At 42.5% G+C, this 20,345-nt stretch overlaps 1 protein-coding gene across 1 annotated transcript in view; it reads left to right on the plus strand.

Annotated features, from left to right (window-relative positions):
• Window positions 1–20,345, plus strand: part of GLP1R (glucagon like peptide 1 receptor) — an 84,490-nt gene that overhangs the window by 28,076 nt on the left and 36,069 nt on the right. Inside the window, exons 2-3 of the mRNA XM_068939553.1 lie at window positions 3,817–3,913; window positions 5,271–5,381. Coding sequence (XP_068795654.1) covers window positions 3,817–3,913; window positions 5,271–5,381 — 208 coding nt within the window. The remainder of the gene's footprint in view (window positions 1–3,816; window positions 3,914–5,270; window positions 5,382–20,345) is intronic.

Raw genomic sequence — 20,345 nt, forward strand, 5'->3', positions numbered from 1 at the left:
TTCTGAAGACTAAGATTAGCACATGGGAGGTCCTAGTTGTATTATCACATTGAGCCCTTAGTGGCAAGTTGACGTCTTGCACGTTCTGGAACAATAAAGGCATGAAAAGCTGTGATAGAAGTGTTCCCATAAAAGAGGGATAAGAAATAAGGAGGAATTTTTCATGTTCTCTCCTGTGTAAGACCTTCTATGTGGTGGGGATGGTGGGAGAAGAGGAAGGAAGGTAGTCCCGGAAGACACCTGCTGCTTCTGAAGGTCTGAGAAATCTCTCTTCCACTCTGAATTATGCAGTTTCATGGTGGATTTTAGCCGATCTGAGCTCTCTGCACTGTTCTGTGCGCTCAGATCAGAACAGCACGTTATCTTAGCAAGGATCACCTTCTTATGTGTGGATGCCATTTCCTGGCACAGCAGGAATAGTTTTCAAGATGTTGAAAAGTGATTAATAAGCTTCCTTTTACAGTACACTCTATGAAGACAAATGACGACTTCAGAAAGAGGCTTTCCTATTAGGGTGTTAAGGATTTCTAAAGAATTCTGTCTTCAGATGTTGAATGAGCTAATTTATCACTAGAGATTCATCACACTTAATTATATAACTACAGTGAAAGGCTCCCAATCCATCTGGTCTTGCCTGCCTTAATTCTCCTGCCTCCATTTTATGCCACATAGGCTACACCATTACTCACCTCCTTAATGTCCTTCATCCATTCTTGCCTTCTGACTCCTCCACCTTAACCAGTCAGCCATGTTTCCATCCTCTTTTCCTCCCCTGCTTCTTTAATATATCTCCATCACAGCAAGATTACTAATGCTTTTCCTTCCATAGCTGTGTACAGCTGAAAAACAATGGCAAAAATGCAAAAAAGTGGGGCTTACAAAAATATGTCCAATGTTTAATAATGCTATTTGCGTTGCGTGTTTGCTCCAAGTTCCATGCGCTGACCCAGGGACCTTGTCTTCAGATATGTATGTTTAATGCTGATATTGCAGAAGTAATTAAATCACTTTTCAAGAATATATGGTGTCCCCTATTTGACTAACAACTCACACTGCAAATCTGTAGTGCTGTGTAGCTAGAGACTGTTGTTCACCTGGCCTAAAATCTCTGAGAAATCTGAATTAGTATATATTAAAATCAAATTTGAGTTAATCTGTCTGATAACAAAATGTAATATTAAGCTGAAGCAGAGAATAAACTGTTGAACAGAGAAAACAAATTATGTAGTCCTGGGATTTGTATTTGATTGCCTTATTACAACAGGCTATAGATAATAGAAACCTGTCTACCAAATCAGTCATCCCCACAAAAAGGCATGTCTAAATAAGATTACTATTATGGTTTGCTAATCTCCTTGTTAGAGTTGTCTTACCACATTATGAGAAACCAATATAAATAGAATGTTTCTACTTTTTCATTAAATGGAGAGATAGAAGCTTTCTTTTCCTAAGCTGTAATTAGAGCTGGTTATACCTGCGTTCTTGCAGATAATAGATAAAAACTTGATTTAGGAAAAAACAGAAACAAAAAGTCCTTACTTGTTCATTCCAAAAGAGTTAATTTTCTTAATATAAACATTTTTAGGATTATGGAGGTGTTTATACAGTTAGTCTTCATTTTTAAATGAAACTTTGTATGTGTATCTTGCTTTTCTTTTTTAAACTAATGTATAAGGCTGAATTGGGTTTGATTTGACTGAGGTGGCCATCTGGGTGCCAGCAACGGTTGCTTTTTGGTTAGATTCGTAACAGTTAGTAGCCTCACAAATTACACTGGATGGTAATTTTGAATTTGAAGATTGCTCCTTTTAATCCACGTTTTAAAACGTTAACACGGTGATGAGGAGGGAAAGCAGTACTACGTAATTTGAATAGCCAACCTTGCAAAACGAAGAATTTTTAAATGACACATAACCTGAAAGTTGCTTTGTCAAGATTATCTGGCAGAAACTTAAGTGTGCAATCTCCTCCCTCTCCCCATTTCCCCGTGGTCCATTCCTTAGTCTACAGGGATTTGTGGATGACGTTTTAGTTTTGGCGTTAGTGGTTGTAGGCTTCCCCTCCTCTCAAACCCCTAATTCAGGCAGCACCGCTGTCTTTCTCCTGCAGGTATGTTGAGCACGGATCACTGCAGACAGAGGCTTCTGTGTTTCCGTAGGCACACGGAGTTACGATTCAGTAGGATACATTCGTTTTGGTACAGACAGGTTTTGGCAGCACTTATTGGCAAAGATAAGGCTGGACCGGGACGATTTAAATCGTCAAGACATGGGTCAGCTTTTCAAAGATGCATGGGCTTGTGCTTGTTTTGACTTCAGTGGGAGCTGGCTAAATTCTTCTGAAATTCTGGCCAGGAGGCGCTAGTTACGTTGCACGTAAGTGTACGCAGCTAACGTTCCCTAAACGCGGCAGAGATATCTTCCAAATGTTGTAGATCTCATGACGTGTTCAAGAGCATCTTTGTGATTAAACATAATGGTTTAATCCAGGCAGAAGCATGATATATATGTTTTTTTCTTTTCAAACACTTTTTTTGAATTGGAAGGATACAAGAGAAGAGGAGAGAGGACTTAGAAGATCTGTAGGCCGGAAATGCCGGCTCTACTTCTCTGTTTTTAAACCAGGGTGATTTCACTGGCGTCTTTTAAAGTCGCGTTGGTTGTAGTGGACAGCAGCCAGTCTGGCATTTCTTGAAATGCAGTGCATGTTTAAAACGGCGTTTTGGTTTTAAAACAGGCCTCAATTTCTTCCTCACCCTCTGAAAAGGTTTGACAGCGCAAATGCAAAAATAAATAAATAAAAAGCAGTTGAAGCTGTGAGGATGAAATTACAAGGGCTATTAACCCTCGTGCTTCACTTCATAAACTGAGCAGCAGCTGGGGTTAAATGACTCTTCACCCATGCAGTATTAGAGCGTCGTACCATTAAGTTCATGCTGATGGTTTTACGTGTCTTTGAGACACCCGTGCTAGGCCTTTCTCTGAAGAGGTATGCTGAGTTAGCAGCATTATCGAGCACTTAGAGCCCGGTAGTCCTTACCGTTCGTAATTTAGTTTATACGAACCGGGGGGAGGGGAGTTTCTTTGCTTCAGTGCAGGGGGTGAGCTGGGCCCCCGTGAGCCGGGGTTGGGGGGGCGTCAGTAAGAGCCGGGCGAGCAGCCAGCGCTGAATTCTGCGGGGTGATAATAGCTAATTTCCTCCATGATCAGACCGATGTTGTACATACCTTTATTTATTATTTATTTATTCTCCTCTCCCCTTGGCGCTTGGGTTAGTTGACAGTGGACTCTGCGGTCTGTCAAACTGCAAGGAAGGAGGTCCCTGCCCTTTCTGCGGTTTCAGGGGAAACGTGCTGGATACGGGGAAAGGCTGTTGTTCACAGGCGGAGAGCTGAGCCAGAAAAGCTTTCATCTGTGCTCTAGAAGAGTATTTGGGAGATCTTGGCTGAATATAGTGAGTTAACTTGGTCTCATGCATGGGATAGCAGAAGTTTTGCTGTTGGAAAGAAACCCTCTGCTAAGAGGGCTTGCTGCTGTTCCTGTTCTTTCATGGGATAAGAAATCTCGCAATTGATCACACGCGTGTTTGAGAGAGCAAGGTTAATTTAGCTTGGATTTTACAGAGGACACACAATGGTTTTTCAGTTCCTCATGGTACAAACAGAAAGGGGGTTTCTTTGGCTGTGATGCGGCAAATAAGCAGCGGCGTCTCGCTTGCCTTATCATAAACAGCGCTTCACACCCACCTAGTCAGGCTGCCCGCACAACGCGCGGTTTAAACACTCAGAATGCCTGAGACTTGTGATTTCTCTTTCAGAGTTCAGACGGGTCCCTCTCTGGGGTTATGCAGAAGTGGAAGGAGTATCAGCTCCAGTGCCTGAGATACTTGTATGAGGCACCCCCCACTGTGGCAGGTAAGCCTGCTTGGTAGGGGTAGGATGTATTATTTTTTAAAATGCCTGGTAACAGTGGCAAGGAAGTGATTATGAACTTGCAGGTATTTCTGCAGCTTGCTTACCAATCCATTTCTTCTTTATCCCTTTCTTTTCAGCCTACTGTCTCTGTGTGACTGTCTTCCCCCTGCTGAGGGGAAGCATCTTGTAGAAGAATTGCACTGTAAAGCTGTTCATCTCTAGGTCCAGAGTGGCAATTGGTGGCTCTAGTGTATCCAAACAGCACGCTAACGTAATACGCCTGCAACTTTTGTAGGGTCGGGGTTGGGAGCGAGCATGGATGTCAGTAGGGCTGATCCATTGCAGAATCATAGGAAACTTAGGACCATGCTGTTTACACTGACCTAGCAGTATGTGGGCCTTACAGGCAGTATAACTTGTTTTGAGCATTATATAAGGCTGGAACGGCTAAAAAGGTGCCTTAGTGAAACCGAGAATGCAGCTTGTCTTAACAGTTGAGCTACTGTAATGAGATGAGAGGAGCTGCGGTGTGCTCAGCGTTGTTGTGTTTAGAGGACGCTGGTGACTTGTCAGTGACACTCACAACTGGGCACAGGATGGCCACTCGTACGCTTCGGTGCTTTTGTGACACACTGAAAGAGATGACAGGGGTCTCAAGTTGTATCTGTGAAGAATTATTTCAAACTGTTTCAAAACTGTTAATTTTCCTTCTCCTAGCTATATTACTGCTGCGGAGGGAGAGCACCGTGGCTGATGACAGCAATGGCAGGGAAACATTCATCTCCCTCTGCTCCATTATCCTGTTGAGCAGTTGAGTGCTGCCCTCTAAGAATGACAGTTTAATAAATCTGAGGTTGAAGTATGCTCATGTTGATTAAGCTGTAATGTAAAGTTATGGTTGTGTATGCATATTTTGTTGATGTATTTATCTATTAGGCTAGACTTCCCAACAGCGTGTCTGTGCGCCGGTTCTTGGGAATGATTATCTACAGTATTCATAGCAAAAATGATTTTAAACTAAGCTGAGACGTGTAAGGGTGCAAAAGGGGAAAGACAGAAATGGATCAGTCCTGGCCTTTATTGCCTTTATTGTCCCTTGGTTTAGTTAAAGACCCCAGACTGCTGTTTGGTTCCCTTTTCCACTTTCTTGTTGCATGAGGATAAGCAAGACTTACCTTTCTTGTCCAAAAGAGTAAACTCTAAACAATAGCATTTAACTCCATATCAAAGCTTAATTGCAAAACGTTATGGCTTATATGCACATGTCGTTATTTCCTTTTATCTTCCGCTCTTCAGAGTTTTCCTCTTTGCAGCAGTGCAAGGCACTGACGTGACTTTCCCTTCCGTCTCTCTGCAGAAGGCAAGTTCTGCAACAGAACATTTGACAATTACGCCTGCTGGCCTGATGGACTGCCTGGCACCTATGTGAACGTGAGCTGCCCCTGGTACCTCCCCTGGGCTAACACAGGTAGGAGTCCTTCCTTACCGGCACAGCTTTAAACCAGCCCTGTTTTACTTACGCAGCCATTGCATGGATAGAAGTGGTTCAAACAGCAGCGAGTGCGGTGAGTTCTCTGCAATATAGCACTAGTAACTGGGCTCAGCGTGACATGCTCTATCTCTGTTTAGCAGGAGCAAATAAGGGAGGAGATTGTTTTTACGGAAAGGGTTGTATTTAGTTCAGATTTTTGCACTCCCATGCTTTCGCTGCTTGAATGGTGGTGGCTAATAATCAGACAGTACCTTGATGCTTTTTGGAGATTATCTAACAGTAGTAATGATGTATTTTGAAAACTGAGATAAAAGTAGCAAAGCTAGAAATTAGGTCTTCCTATAGCGAGTAAAGACAAAAGATCTAAGGTAAAAGTGCTTTGTACCGCTTCCTTAGCTTTATGTGAATTCCTGGGTAGCTTTGAGCTTGTCAGGGTGGGCAGGGCAGTGAAAAGTCCCAAAAATGGAATTGTCAAGGCCTGCTTGCTATTTTCACTTTTTACCTGTGTATCTCTTATATTAATAGTTAGGAACATTTGTTTAACAGTTAGGGACGTTTGTGGCGTGGCAGGGAAGGAAATTCTCTTTTGGAGAGAGATGCTCTGTCCCATTCTTCTTTCCCCAGTGTCCCAGCATCCCAGTGCTGCTTTGTTACCCGCTTCTGTCTTGCCTGCTTTTGTAAATGACCTGTATGCTTTGGCAGTTCTTGTACTCTTGTCCTGTGTGTGCTGAACATCTATGTTGGTTGGGGAGGAATTTTTCTAGATGTTTTATTCTGTATTTTCCTAGGGTAAATATTTTTCTGTTGCTCTGTCCGTATTTCTGACTTCTGCGGAACTTTTGTGTTGTATCTCAACTATATGGGTAGTAACTGCCAATTTGGTAATCTCTGAAGTTAACATGCTGTTTGCTTATCAGCTCCGGATTATTAATGAAGATTTTTTTTTTTTAGAATGATAAACATGCTTTTATAAATGTATGGAATTAATATTTGCCTCCCAGTTAGTTGTCATAAGAGTATTTGATGCTGCTTTCCAACAATTCTAATCTTTCTAGATATCTAAATCTTGTTACAGGCTTAAACTCCTTCTTTCTAAACCTATTAACTTGCAGTCTTTAAGCCTCTATGTACACTGTTATATGACTTCCGATTTTGCTTGAAACCATCATTGCTGGAGAGAGCCAAGGTTTAACACAATGCTGCAGATTAATAAATTATTGGAGTGTGCGGTGTCTTTCATACTTTTGGAAACAAATAAAAAAATTAATTATCCTGAAAACCGAGCGTTTATTTCAATGGAAAGAATAGCAGCATTTTGTATAACCATAGAGCTTCCTAGGGAGGATTGCAGAAGTGCTTCAGAAAACGATTAAACCTCTGGACCTGTTCCCTTGCTGTGCATATATCTCAATCCATATTTTGCCAATGAGGAAAAAGAATGGAACAAGGAGGTCTTTCCTTCTCCAATATAAAGCAAGAAGTTGGTGTAAATGCCCGGTATGCGATTTAGGAGCCTGAATTCGCATGACCTGGTACTATTTCGTGACATCTTGTGCGGTCATGTTCTACGTGAATGCTAACAGACTGCCAGAATGGAGAGGGAAACATCTTTGAAGAGGAAGATCTAGAGCAGTAAAGAATTGGACCCCCTGTGTCTTACAGTAATCACTAACGCGTGCATATTGCTTGTTCTTGCTGAGCACCCTACTTAGAACTTAAAATAGATTCTAGCACTGCTGGTTGCAGAGCTTCCATATCTTCACATAGTGAACCTGGAGAAAATAAAAAGTTGAGACCTTGTTGGCAAAGTATCTTCCATACATCTTCAGTGAAGCTCATCATGAAGTATGAGTGCTTCAACCAAGCTTACTCATTTGAGACTGCTATTTGATTAGCAGTCAAGTTCTCAACTGTGTAAGTTTCTTGGTGGACTTCACACCATACGTAGAAGTCCTCCGGGGAATAAATCCAAACACTTAAAACTGGCTGCTCTTTATGATGCAGTACTGAAATGGAGGAAGCATTGAGTGTGAACTTCTTATGGTCTGGAAATTCCCCGAAAAGCATACACAAGGTTGAAGCAGGGGCAAGTGACCCAGGAGGAATGTAGGGACACTGAGTGTCCTGAGATGAGGTTAGGAAAGCCAAAGCCCACCTGGAGTTGAATCTGGTGGGGGACGTGAAGGGCAACGAGAAGGGCTTCCAAAGGGATAGCTGCAGCAAAAGGAAGATGAGGGAAAATGTGGGCAGAATGGATCAGGGGACCTGATGACAAAGGATACAAAAAAGGCTGAAGTACTCCACAGTATTTTTTCACTGCGGTCTTTACTGGTAAGATTTACCCTCAGGAATGTCAGTGCCATGAGACCAGTGGGAAAGGCTGGAGCAAGGAAGAGTTACCCCTGGTGAAGGAGGATCAGGTTAGGAAACATTTAAACAAACTGGACAAATAAATAAGTCCCTGATGGATTACACCCACGAGTGCTGAGGGAGCTGGACGATGTCATTGCAAAGCCACTCTCGATTATCTTTGAAAGGTCTTGGCCCTCAGAGCAGGTTGCTGAGGACAGGAAGACAGAAAATGGCCATTCCTATCTTTCAGAAAAGCAAGGAGGAGGATCTTGGGAACAACATGTTGGTCAGCCTTACCTCAATCCCTGGGAAGGTGATGGAGCAAATAATCCATTTCCAAACATGCGAAGGTCAAGAAGGTGATTGGGACTAGTCAACACAGATTTTACAGAGGTGAAATCAAGCCTGATTAACCTGAGGCAATGGACACAAATTAAAATACAGGAAATTCTATTTAAACATTAAAAAAAGAAAAGCTTTTAAAATGTGAGGGTGATCAAACACTGGAACAGGTTACCCAGAGAGGATGTGAAGTCTCCATCCTTGGAGATATTCGAAACCCAATGGGACATGGTGCTGTTGCACCTGCTTTGAGCAGGGTGATTGAGCTAGATGATCTCCAAAGGTCCCTTCCAAGCTCAACTATTATGTGATTTTGTGATGCTTCTGACTTCCTGCGGACATGAATAGTCTTATCACTAAGTGCCAGATTAATTTGCGACTCCTCTCCCATCATAAGCAACTGCTGAATTTTTTTTAAAGATGATGAGACTCTATGTGACTCTGTGTGATGTTACAAACTTATGTTGTTGTCAGCTGAAATAGAAGGTGGGGAAAAGGCTTTATGTGGTCAGAGTTTGTATTGCTGGAGCTCTCCTTGATCAATTGCTGACTTTGCAAACTTTGTACTTGAACAGCTTTTATTCTTATTCTTACCCTACTCTTCGTCTTGTCCTAGTAGCTGTCTGTCTTGACCCTATCCTCCTGCAAACCTTGACAGCAGATGCAGCTCAGCAGGTCGACTAGCTGGACAGCAAGTTGAAAATGATCTGGAGAATTTCTTTAGCCACTGAGCAGGCATAAGCTATGTCACTAGTCCAATCCCACATGATGTTAGCAGCCTTCTTGTCTCCACCTTCTGCCACAGAACTGCTCTCTTGGTGGTGTAACTTCTTGGTTCGTTAGTGTGGCAGTTTCTGAATCACTGCCCGCTTTGTAGCGGTGGGTTCAGCAGTAGTAATGCTCTGTCCAGGCCAGGCATGGTCTTCATATTGCTCTTCTGCCTTAGGGTAAATGAGCAACAGTTGGGCGGGGGGTGGGGAATCAGTTTTTCCAAGACTTGTGAATTTCTCAGATGGATATGTCTATTCAGCCTTGTGTGCATACGGAGACTCCAGACTAGTCATTCCCAAGACAAGCCTGCGGAGGTGGGCCTGCAGTTCCGTTGTGCTAAGCAAAGCCTGTAATTGCAAGGTTTCATCTCTTAGAGTTGCTCACCTGGTGATTGTAACATTTGTCTTCTGCCCTCTTTTTAAAGTGCTGCTTGCTCGGGCAGGCTATAAAGTACAGCAAAGAAAGTCAATACTGTCCCACTTGTGCGTCAGTGCCTTCTAAAAGTGCTGAGCTTGGCTTCTTGCTGGTGTTTTGCCCAGTGTGTGCGTCAACATCCCTTCCAAATTCAGATATTGACGTGCTGTCTGCAAAGATGGACTCTCTAAAGGCTTGGAACGTGTTGTGTATGCGTGATAATTGGATAGAAGAAAGAGCTCGTAATACTAAACCAAGATTTTAGGCTTGAACCCTGGATCCACATACTGCTACAAATTTGCTTTGTGACAGGGAAGTAACTTAAACCTGAATCCTTAGAGAAATTTTAGTATACAGCTTGCACTGAGATATTGGGCTTTGGGTCCTCAGTTGAGGATGCGGCTCACAGCTTGGCTTTCATATGTAGTTCTTCAGTGGCACTTCACTACTACCTTTTCCCTATCTAACTGCTAAATAAATAAATCTATTTGTGTGGCTGTGCAGCACACAAGATTTGGGAATTTATCCAAATGAAGTGTTTAGGCTTTTTTCCACCACTTTTGAGTTGTGTTTTTTTTTTTTTAATGCAGATCCTGATTTATGTGATTGCAGGCATATCAGCATTTATCCACTTCAAGTAAATTGGTCATTATGATATTACCCTAACTCACCAGGGAACTGTGAAAAGAAGAATGCTAAAGACAACAGGGTACTCAGATATTACACTGTACGCAAAGGAACTAAGGTTTAGAGTAGCCTTAGCTTCAATGCAGGTTAAAGAGTTGCCCTGGGGCTGAGAAGGAGACAGCTGATGTGTCTCTCAGCCAGAGCGTAAGGGTTTGATATCAATCATAGCAAAGGAGGAGCCCTGTCACTGCTGGGCTATGGCTTCACGATAGGAGTTCATAGTCATCTGTGTCCCTCCAGTACCATATAAAATGGAGTGGAGTGGAGAGTCCCTTTGGGACAATGAGGAGTACAAACATCAGGGCTAGCAGGTGAAGGGCAAGCTAATTCTGGTCAAATAAAATATTCTGCTTAGGAGTCTGGAGGTAAAATTTGTAAAATTTCTCTTTGGGAAACTGTTTCTATTTCAAAGTGGCATTCTGAAATCCTGTGAAAACGTTAAGAGACAACTTGGATGAATTATCAAAATAAACACATGGATGAATTTCTGTGTTGCCAATTCTATTTTTAATTCCTGCCATGCCTTACTGCCCCTGTGTCCAGTCTCGTCCCCCGCCCAGCACCAGTAAAACCTTTAGGTGAGATAAGACTGTCTTTGCACTTCCAAAGCCGACTTGAGCTGCTTTGAAGCAGCAGATTTAACAGCGATTTAAACCTTGCATGGGCTGAAGTATCTGAGGTATCTGACTCCAGCTCTCCTTTGCTTCACTTCCATTTGTTTTTATGTAACTGCCACTGTTGGGTAAGTCTTCATGGGGAGATGCTGAAGAGGCAGGAGGGAGGTAATTGCCAAAAGGCCTTGTTCTGTGAAGTTTCCAGCACAGGTTTTGGACCATCACCAAAGCTTGTCGAAGCCAAATTTCACACGTTTCTAGCTGCCAGAATGAATGCTGTTATTCCCATGTGTGCATATATACACGTGTTTTGGGCCAAATTTTACCCTTAGTGAAAACGTAGAAAATCTTCTCAATTCCTCATAGCGCTGAAGTTCCACTAGGTAAACTTTGTGCGCCTTACTATCCACGTTACCCTGAGTTATATATCAAAGTCCAGCCAGTGTGGAACATCCCAAGGGGGGCAGTGTTTGGTGAAGGGAAGGCGGGCACCTCCGGTTGCTGTTCCTGGCGGTGCGCTCTTTCTTGTTACCTTTTTGTAATTGAAGGCCAGCTGCCAATAATGCTGTGTAGATTTGGAAAGCTTGGAGCTGCACAATTCTTTTTACAATTATGTCTCCTTTGGGGTTCTGATAATTATTGTTTAATAGCTGTACTTTGGGAGCTGCACGACAGTTTTTCCCAGTCGCAAATAAATCTTAACTTGGCGATGGGCTAAGAAATCTGTTGTTGGGTTTATTTGGGTGCCCAGACTTTGGGCCTTAGTACCACTTTGCAGAGGAGTGCAGAGACTAGGCTGCTGCTACCAGAGTGCTTTTTCCTGGACTTTAAAAAATCTTGCTCCAAGGACACATTCAGGACAGCTGTGTCCCATTCCCCACCGTGGCCTGCATTTGAAGCCCCTTTTTCAGTGTTCTCCATCCCCTCTCTGGGTAACTGAACTGCTTTTTCTGACATGTCTTTAGGAAGGTGTGGGCTGTGTGTGAGCCTTCTGATGGAATTAGGCCATTAGCTTCAGTCTGCAGAGATGATGTAGGTTAATTTTGCTAAAGCTGCGAGCTATAGGCGAAACTTCTTGTGCTGCAGTAGTGATAATGGAAATTGGCTGCCCAGTCCCCATCCTGCATTAGTGTCTAGTTCAGTGCTGGCTACTGTTCAAATTATGAACGCAACAAGCCATAATGCTTCTCTCCTGTTTGATCTCTCCATCCATAAAAGCTGTGTTTATAGGCTTATATAGTGGTAATGGCATCATGCACAGCAATTCTTTGGATCCCAACCCCTGCACAAGCAGCAAGAATAAGTATGGGCTGAGAAGGGTTTAGTTTGGGATCGGAAAGATTCATCTATGGGTGGGAGACCAGCAGAAAAGGGGAGGGGAGAGCCTTGTCACATTTATCAAGGTGTGCATTGGGTGTACGGTGTGCCCTATCCTAGCATAGGTGAGTGGGTAGTGTAGGCAGATTTCTGCCTCAGCAGCAGTTTCAGGTTGTTGTAGTGCAATGGGCAGGCCCAGAGCGTTCCCTCACCTGGGCCGGCAGTGCCGTGGTGGAGAGCTGGCTGAAGGGCAAACAGTGATTTGGGGTTGGGGGGAGCAGTATGACTGACTGTGCCTATCTGTACCTGGAAGTTTTGCCCAAATGTTGTCCCATGAATAATGTGGTCCCATCAGTTTCCTGGCCCCATAACCTCTGCTGGGCCATTGGCAAAGCTGCTGCAGCCAGGTTTTCCAGGTGTAATTCTGCGTTGTTGCTTGTAGAAAAGGGAGCCAAGGAAGGTGGGTGTCCAAGCAGCTGTGCCCTGAGGCATCTGCTGTGCTGCAGGATTAAATCTGCTCTCCCTGGCTGTTCCCCTTTCCCCAGTGGTGCCTGGGTTTAGCACTGCTCAAACCCAGACAAGAAGGGAGCTTGGGCACTGAGAGCTACCATGCCACCGAGCAAAAAACAAAAACAGATAGAAGATACTTGCTTTTGTTTGTGAGGCCTCATGTGGGCAATGTTGACGAGGCAGTGATAGTCGACTGTCGTCTGTATGAGATAGACCAAAGGAAATGGTATATATTGCTTTCTGGAGGGGTCTGCAGGAGGCCCCGCAGCTGAGGCAGCAAAGGCTTGCTGGAGAGTTTTCCTTAAGACAGCTTTGAACTATATGCATGTGGGAACATTTGGTTCAGGGCACCAGATTAAACTTTGTTTGGTTTAATCCCCTTCACTTTTTGTTTAATCATTCAATTTCACAGTTCGAGATCCATTTAAAATCAAGATAGTTACCAGATGGCTACTTGAGTGTATAGCTAAACTACCTACTTGTCTTTTAATGCACAAGAAAATAAATTTCACTTCAAATATCAGATACAGTGCAGATGATTAGACATTCATTACGTTTCTTCCCTTCTTTGCTCTAGTAAAAACCGAGTTTCTAGAAAACTTTAATGCTGGAAAGGGGTGTGACTTTTTTCACAGAAAAAGATATTGCTTTGCATTTGCTAACCATTCAACAATTCAAAATTTCAAAATTTACATTCCCTTCCTTGGGCTAAAAGCTGTCTCAATCTAATTAGCAATCTCAGTTTGCTAAATAAAAAAAAAAAAATCAAATTCACCTCTGCCTCTGTTTGTTAGTCTCCCTTTGGTAGTCAACCAGAAAACTCTAGAACATATACTGCTTATCTCAAGGGTAAATGTAGGGACTTGGAAGAAATAATCAAAAATTTCATTGACAGATGCATATTATTAATATGCATCTGTTGTGGGCTGTATGGAAAAGCAATTGTCCATTTTATATTTATTTTAAAAAATGAAATGTATTTGTAAAGAAATTGCGGGTTAACTCAGATTATGAGGAGCATGCTGTAGACACATCGCTCATGAGCCTTCAGCTGGAGTGAGTTGTGTGACTTCCTTTAGGGACGATGAAAGTCTGTGTGTGCTGGTCCCTTTTCTGTCACAACCGAAATATAGGCATTCCTCATCAAATGTGTGATAGGAACAGAAGGAGCCTTTTCATATAGCCAGACATTGAGGTGTGCTTATCAGATGATGCGGGCAGCTGCAGGTAGTTTGTGCGACAGGTATGACAGGAACAGATCTGGTCACCTGGGGTCCTCTAGAAGAGTAGCTCGATTTACTTTTCCTCATTGGTGGATTTAGCATAAAGGATGGACAGGCTTGCTGCAGCGTATCAGCTTTCTGTGACTGCATCTGTGGGAGGGATAGTAGTTACCAGGACTGCATGTTATCCAGCATTGTTTTCATTTCTACCTGTACAATGTCTTTTCTTTTGTTAAAGTAATTCCTTGAGATGTAGTGTCAAAGACATCAAGGTACACCTCTGCAGAGGCGTAGCTGAGCCTTGTTCTGTATCTGCTTGAGTACTTGCTCCCAGGTGATCTGACTGTGAACAGATAATTTAACTGAGAAATAAATAACATCACATTGAGCTATAAAGAAGCTGTTGGACGACCTCTGTGCTTTACCCATGCTCCTCCTACAGGCTAAATTCAGCAGAGATGTTTGAGCTCATCACTTTCCTTACACTTCATCTGTGCTCTCATTACAAGTCTTGTGAAGTATACAGCAGTTGCCCAAATATAAAGTCGCTAACTTTATATTTGTTCTTGGTGCCAGTATGTGCTTTCAAAGGAAGAGACCTCAAACCTCTCTTCTTATGGCTTCTGCATTAAACATGTAAATAGTTAATTTCTTTAAACTTGCAAACTTGCAGTTTTTAATTATGCTGGACAAAGAATAAACTGAAATAATTAAGGGCCTGAGTAAACATAGTACTTCCTTGTGCTACATACTTAAAGGCTTTGCTAAATCAGGTTATTATCTGTCTGCCTTACCTAAAAGTTGCTAATTAGCTGAAGCATCAATTTTCCAACTCCCAAAGATGGGATAAACAGGGAATGCGTGGTCTTCACAGCACAGTTTGGGTGCAGCTTGCCAGGAGAGCTATATAATCTACAGCCCACATCATCCTCCCATCTACAGGGATCCCTGGCACTTCCCGTTGTGTGATAGGAAATGCGCCTCATGTCTAGTCTTACATGTGCCTTCTCACATAGCAAGTAACTTCTGGTCTCATAGTTGAAGAGCTGCTTGAAGGGATGCTCAGCTGCATTCAGGTGAAGATACGTACAGAACTGAATCTTCTTAGATAGCTATAAGTTCAGATGCTGTATGTAGAGGAGAACCACACTTTTTGCCTCTTGAAATTTTTATTAGCTCTGGGTAGGTTTAATACTAATTTTTTTAATGTTTGTAGCATTTTTGTTGGACAAAGTGGTCATACAAAAAATGTGGACTGACATGAAGGGCCTCTATAGGTAAGTAGTTTAATTAGGTAATGTTCTCCCCTTCAAGCCCATTTCACAAATGCAGCTGTAACTTGAAAATGTGCTAAGCCACACACAATGATTGCACTTCTCTGTTAATCATGTACGCAAGCGTTTTCCTTATTTGCAATGTTTTTCCACTACCATATTTTGCCAGTAACTTTCCCCTTGAGAGTTTTCTGTGGTAGGTCAGATTTCCCCTGAGAGACCCAAGTCCCTACCATGAATTTTGGAAGTATATCAGATAAAGACTCCTCCTCAAATATGTTTCAGATGTTGACTATTAGAATTCCCCTACATCACTTTAAGTTTGCCTTGAGTAAGAACGTAGTCTTTCCGGACAGCATGGAGGGCTTATGAGAAAACCTGGTTATATGACTAGTTCAATGACAATAATGACAGTGGTGGTTGGCATCCTGCCAGATTCGTCTGACCTTTCTGAAACTAATTTACTTTCTTAAAATTGGAATAAGCAGAAGTGAATTCGGCAAGAAAAGGATCGAGCACTCATCAGCACATTTCCTCTGAAAGCAAAATCTGGCTTCCACACGCAAAACCTGCCTGGTGATTGCCGTAGAGCTTAATGAAGCAGAGCAACAGTAATTTCTTTCAGACAGAACCAAAGCATGGATATAAATGCAGAAAATATTGAGCTTGTGTGGATAATGAACGGCAGCGGGCCTCTGAATTTTAAAGAATGGGCGGCAGCATTAGCAGTGGATACTGAAGGAAAGGATTCTACCTCAGCAGGAGAAGAGCATTTTAAGTCAAAAGGATTGTGTGCCCATCCAAATACCACTCAAACAATGAAAATAGAGTGGAAAATAAAGCTTGGGGGAATAGAAAACTTAGGGGAAAATGCCAATAGAATGGTGTAAGAATTCCTGATTTTAGCCCTGGGAGTAGGTGCCAACTGTAGGATGGAGGGTTAGAATGTGAGAAGGGTTTAAGCGTGGTATGAAGATTAGCTTTGCGATGGAAAGGTAAATCCAGATGTAACTGTAGCCTTAGTGGCTTCCAGGAATCACTGACAGGAAAGACAGTGGTGTCTGTAACGAAAGCACTTGATGCTTGTTTCATTCGTAAGAGCTTGTTTTCAGTAGCTTACAGGTTTACAAAGATTTGCCTGGACTGAGATTTAACACAACAGAAATCTGTTTTAAGGCTGAAATTTTTAAAGCTTTTATCAAAATCCTTCTGCAGTGCACAGGTATGGAAAGGATTTAGATTTTGCTGAGGAAGGAGGAGATGGTTCCTGTGGCAGTGGTAGTATGCGTCTTGCTGTTCCTGGGGTGACTTTTTTACGTCAGCTCCATAGACTTTTTAGAGTTCAAACCTACCTTCTCCAGAAGCTGCATGAGAGGTGAGCAGCAGTCCTGTGTCCTCAAATCCTGCATGACAGTCAGGCCAAGCCTTTACCCTGCAGAGCAGCTAAGCATGCTTTGGTTGCGTGGGCTGAGCAGGACTTCTCACGCTCTTGGGGGCTGCGGTATGCCCTGGACCTGAGAGAGAGCAGAGGCACCTCAGTGATTTTAGCCCTCCCCGCTGTTTGGCTGGAGCAGGAAGATCTGCCTAACTGTGATAGGGAGGGGTGAGGAGCGGGCTGAGGAGAAAAGAGGAGAAGCGGTGAGATGCAAGAGGAGAGAGGCTGGAGTCAGGGTGCAGGCTTTTTTTTTTGTTTAGCTCTAATGTTTTTGGTGGATGGAGTGTAAGAGTAGGAGCTGAAAGAGGAACAGGAAAGTGCAGGAATGAGAGGAACGGGTTAGTAGTAGATGGGTTGGGCAGAAGCAGTCAGGTGAACATTGCAGGAATGGGAAGGGTTGAGGAATAAAGCTGAAGAGGAGACCCAAGGAAGGGGATGCAAGTAAGGGAGAAAGGGAATGGCGTAAGAGCAGGTGAAAGGAGAGGGGCAGAGGAAGCAGAGAGAAGAGCAGGAAGAGGTTGGAGGAGGAGGAAGGCAGAAGAATGTGTTAGGGTATGTTTATTGCAGAGCCTGAAACTGCACTTCAGTATCCCCATGTTGTGCAGCAGTGAAATCCACTGGCAAAGCCTGCGGATATGTTGGCAGGGCACAGGGCAGTGTCCTGAGCAGTAAGGTTAAATGCTGTATTTCTTCTTACAGCTGAGCTAGGTGAGGGGTTTTTGCGTAGCACTTCATGCTGTGAAGATGCCCCCTATATCTGCAGTGGCAGGTCTGCAGAGAGTGTAAGAGCTGTGTGTCTAGGAAAGCCTTTATCAGTTGATATAATTTTTTCTTTATTGCTTCAGGCACTTTAGCTCACATATACAGAAGTAATAAGCCTTTAACCAATGCCAGAGTGCACAGCTTGCTCAATAAAAATGTCTGTCTTGGCTCTTTGAAATGCATGAGATGCTTCATTGTGTTTGTTCTGCTTTGAAGTATCCGCTTCCTTTATTTTCTGTAGAGCGGGCTAATACTCTCTAAATGAGGTTCGGTGATTTGGATTCCTTTTCATGATATGTTTTGCACTTACCTGCACCAAAAGCTTTTACTTGTTTTGGATTTTTTGCTGTATCTTTTTAACTGCCCTGTGAGAGGTTTATAAAGTAGGATCATTGTATTGTTGGTTCTCTGAAGGGTTGTTTTTGGGGGTAACTAAATACCAGTCATTTCCCTGTTGCCGTGGGTTGGCAGTCTGTTTGCCGCACCTAGCAGTAGTTCCAGCCTGCATCTTCTGGAGCTTCTTGTTGTCCTCAGAAGTTCCATAGTTCCATCAAACAACTGGTGTTTATTTGCATGCCTCTTTCCGTCTCCTTCACAACTATACAAATTTAACATATTACTAATCAACTGGTTTTTCTCGAGGTTGTTTTTCCTTGCTTTAGTTCACCAAGCATCATGCTAATGCCTTGCCTAGTTGTTTCCTTTTCTTTTAGCTTCTTCTTCTTTCACTACATGTTTTGTTTGCTTATTTTCATGTTTTTTGTTGCTTATTTTTGTAAGTCCCTGGAGCACGGGCATTGTAAAATGGATTTCCCCCCACCCCGGGAAACCTTCACTTATGTCTTTTGTCTCCTTTTTGCTTTGCATCATCTTTTTGCTTTGTTTTAACATCCTTTAATGATATGTCTTATATTAATTACATCAACTTACTGATCCAATAACTTTGAAGCACAGAACCTTTTAGCACTGTTTTTACAAGTTTGTTTTGCATACAATTTCCAGTCACGTTTGTTGTTGCAATAAATTTATTCCAACCCTCATTTATTCTGAACAAAACTTTTAATGATGCTTTTTGGTACCTTACCAAACCTTTACAAAGCTGTACCATTATCATAAATACTTGTTCTTCATAAACAACCTTCTTTTATTACATTAATTCACATATCTTTTATAGTTCATAGACACTCTCTATTATTAAACATGATGCACAGATACATGCATGCATTTTTATGACTTGTTTCTTAAAGCGTATTTCAAAAAGTTATGTTACATTGCAAAGTGATCTAGCATAGCCAATGCTGTTCTTTGCTGATACAGGTAACTCAGCTGAAACGCTGAAAGAGTATAGCTCCTTCAAGGTAATGCTCGGTGCAGAAGACTGATATCAATGTCCTTACTCAGGATGACATCTTATTGGATGTTTTTGAGATACCACTCAAAGACGCATAAGGTTATAACTTAATAAATACTTTATTAATTAGCATGTTCTGCTTTGCTTAGAGAACCTTCCTTAGCAACCAGTTAGCCAGGTATTTTTGATTATATGGCTGTATTTTATCTTTTTTTCTGCAAATCTTTTATTCCTTCACTATACAGGATGGATGTACTTGTGAGATCTGTAGTAAAGGGGACTCTTCTCTGTAGGATTGTTGCTGCCTTAACTGTGGGAGTACGTGTTGAAGGAGGGAGGGTATTGCAGAGCTGTTAAGGATGGTTCTCCACTGAGGGAACCGAGTGCCCATGCAGAACGGATTTGGTGGCTGCATACCTTTCTCATGTGTAAATCAGACAGTGATATGTGAGCAGAATGTGTTTTTTATTTTTGGAATGTCTGCATACAAACATGAGATACTACTATTTTCTTTAATGATCATTGGAGAGCCAGATTGAGGGTCTTTGAAAGGACCATATGAATGAGACAAGTACTGTTTTTGATGTAGATTTTGTTCAGCGTGCTTAAATAGGACTTGGTGTCTCACACTGATAAGGATGAATAATATCCTATTAAATGGCCTCCCTCTCTTCTGTATCCTGAATGAAATAGTGAATTCTGCTGGAAAAATGTATGACTCTGCAAGCAGAAACAGTGTTAATGGGTGGAATTAAAATGACACAAGCAGCTTTGGCTTAGCACTTCCTAATTTTTGAATGCTTAGCTTTGTAACTTTAATATCGTTCTAAAAGGAATATTTTTAAATAAGTATTCACATGCAAGCAATAACAACATCCCCTGAGTAGGCCCGACAGTATCACTTCCATGTGAAGTCTCTGACTTCACCCTTGTGGTAGCACAGCACAAGCTTCGGACACTAAGAACTTCCTGGCAATGTGGGTGGGCTTGAGCAGCTTGCACTTAAGCAATGCACTGGTGCTTGCTTAATGAAATTTCCCTATTTCTGAAGTTGCATAGTGTAAAGGTATCTCAGTTAGGTCTGTGTAAGCTGTCATCATCCCTCCTTGGGAAGGAGTGTGGATGCGTGACCCCTTTCTCTTGTCACTCTCATTCAATGCAGTAATATTATTTATTTATTTATTTATTTTTAGGAAGAGCCTGCAGAGATTCTAGGATCTTGTAAAATAGAAATTAGTGATAGGAAAATTCTCAATAGATCTCACTGTGATCCATTTTCCCCACCTCTCTCACCTGGCCAATAGAACATAATTGAAAGTCAGAGTCTGTTCAGCCTAGTCTTAACTGTCTCTACTGCAAGAACTTGAAGTGACCACAAACCTTTTTGCCTTCAAGACAAAATGCAAGGCGTAGCTGTTTGTCATTGTTTTATCATCAATAAAGCAAAGCAGTCATGATGACTAATATGCGGTGAAGGAGGAGGAATAGTGGGAGTGGTACTAAATAAAGTACTCATTGTTAAACTGCCTGTTGAGATAACATAATTTCAGATGACGTGGCAATGAGCCTAGCATAAATACACGTTTAGATAAATGTGATTCCTGGACAGTAGTGCAGGTTGGAGCCCCTCCTGCTCCTTGGAGGCTTCATATTCAGGCTGTTCTCTGGTGCCGTACTTCCAGCTGCACGCTCAGAGGCGAGCACCCAAGTCCTGGCGTGAGGACGGGTTTGCTGTAAGAGACACAAGGACTGGGGCTGAGTGACACGTATGCAGCAGCTTGTACAGCAAAGAGGGACTCCTTTCAGGGAAACAGTGCCCAGGCCACACCAAATGGTAACTGAGCAGAGCTCTTGGTGGGAGATGAGAGCTCCTCCATTCAGGTGTGTC

This window comes from Struthio camelus, chromosome 3, assembly GCF_040807025.1.
Source record: "Struthio camelus isolate bStrCam1 chromosome 3, bStrCam1.hap1, whole genome shotgun sequence".
Lineage (NCBI taxonomy): Eukaryota > Metazoa > Chordata > Aves > Struthioniformes > Struthionidae > Struthio > Struthio camelus.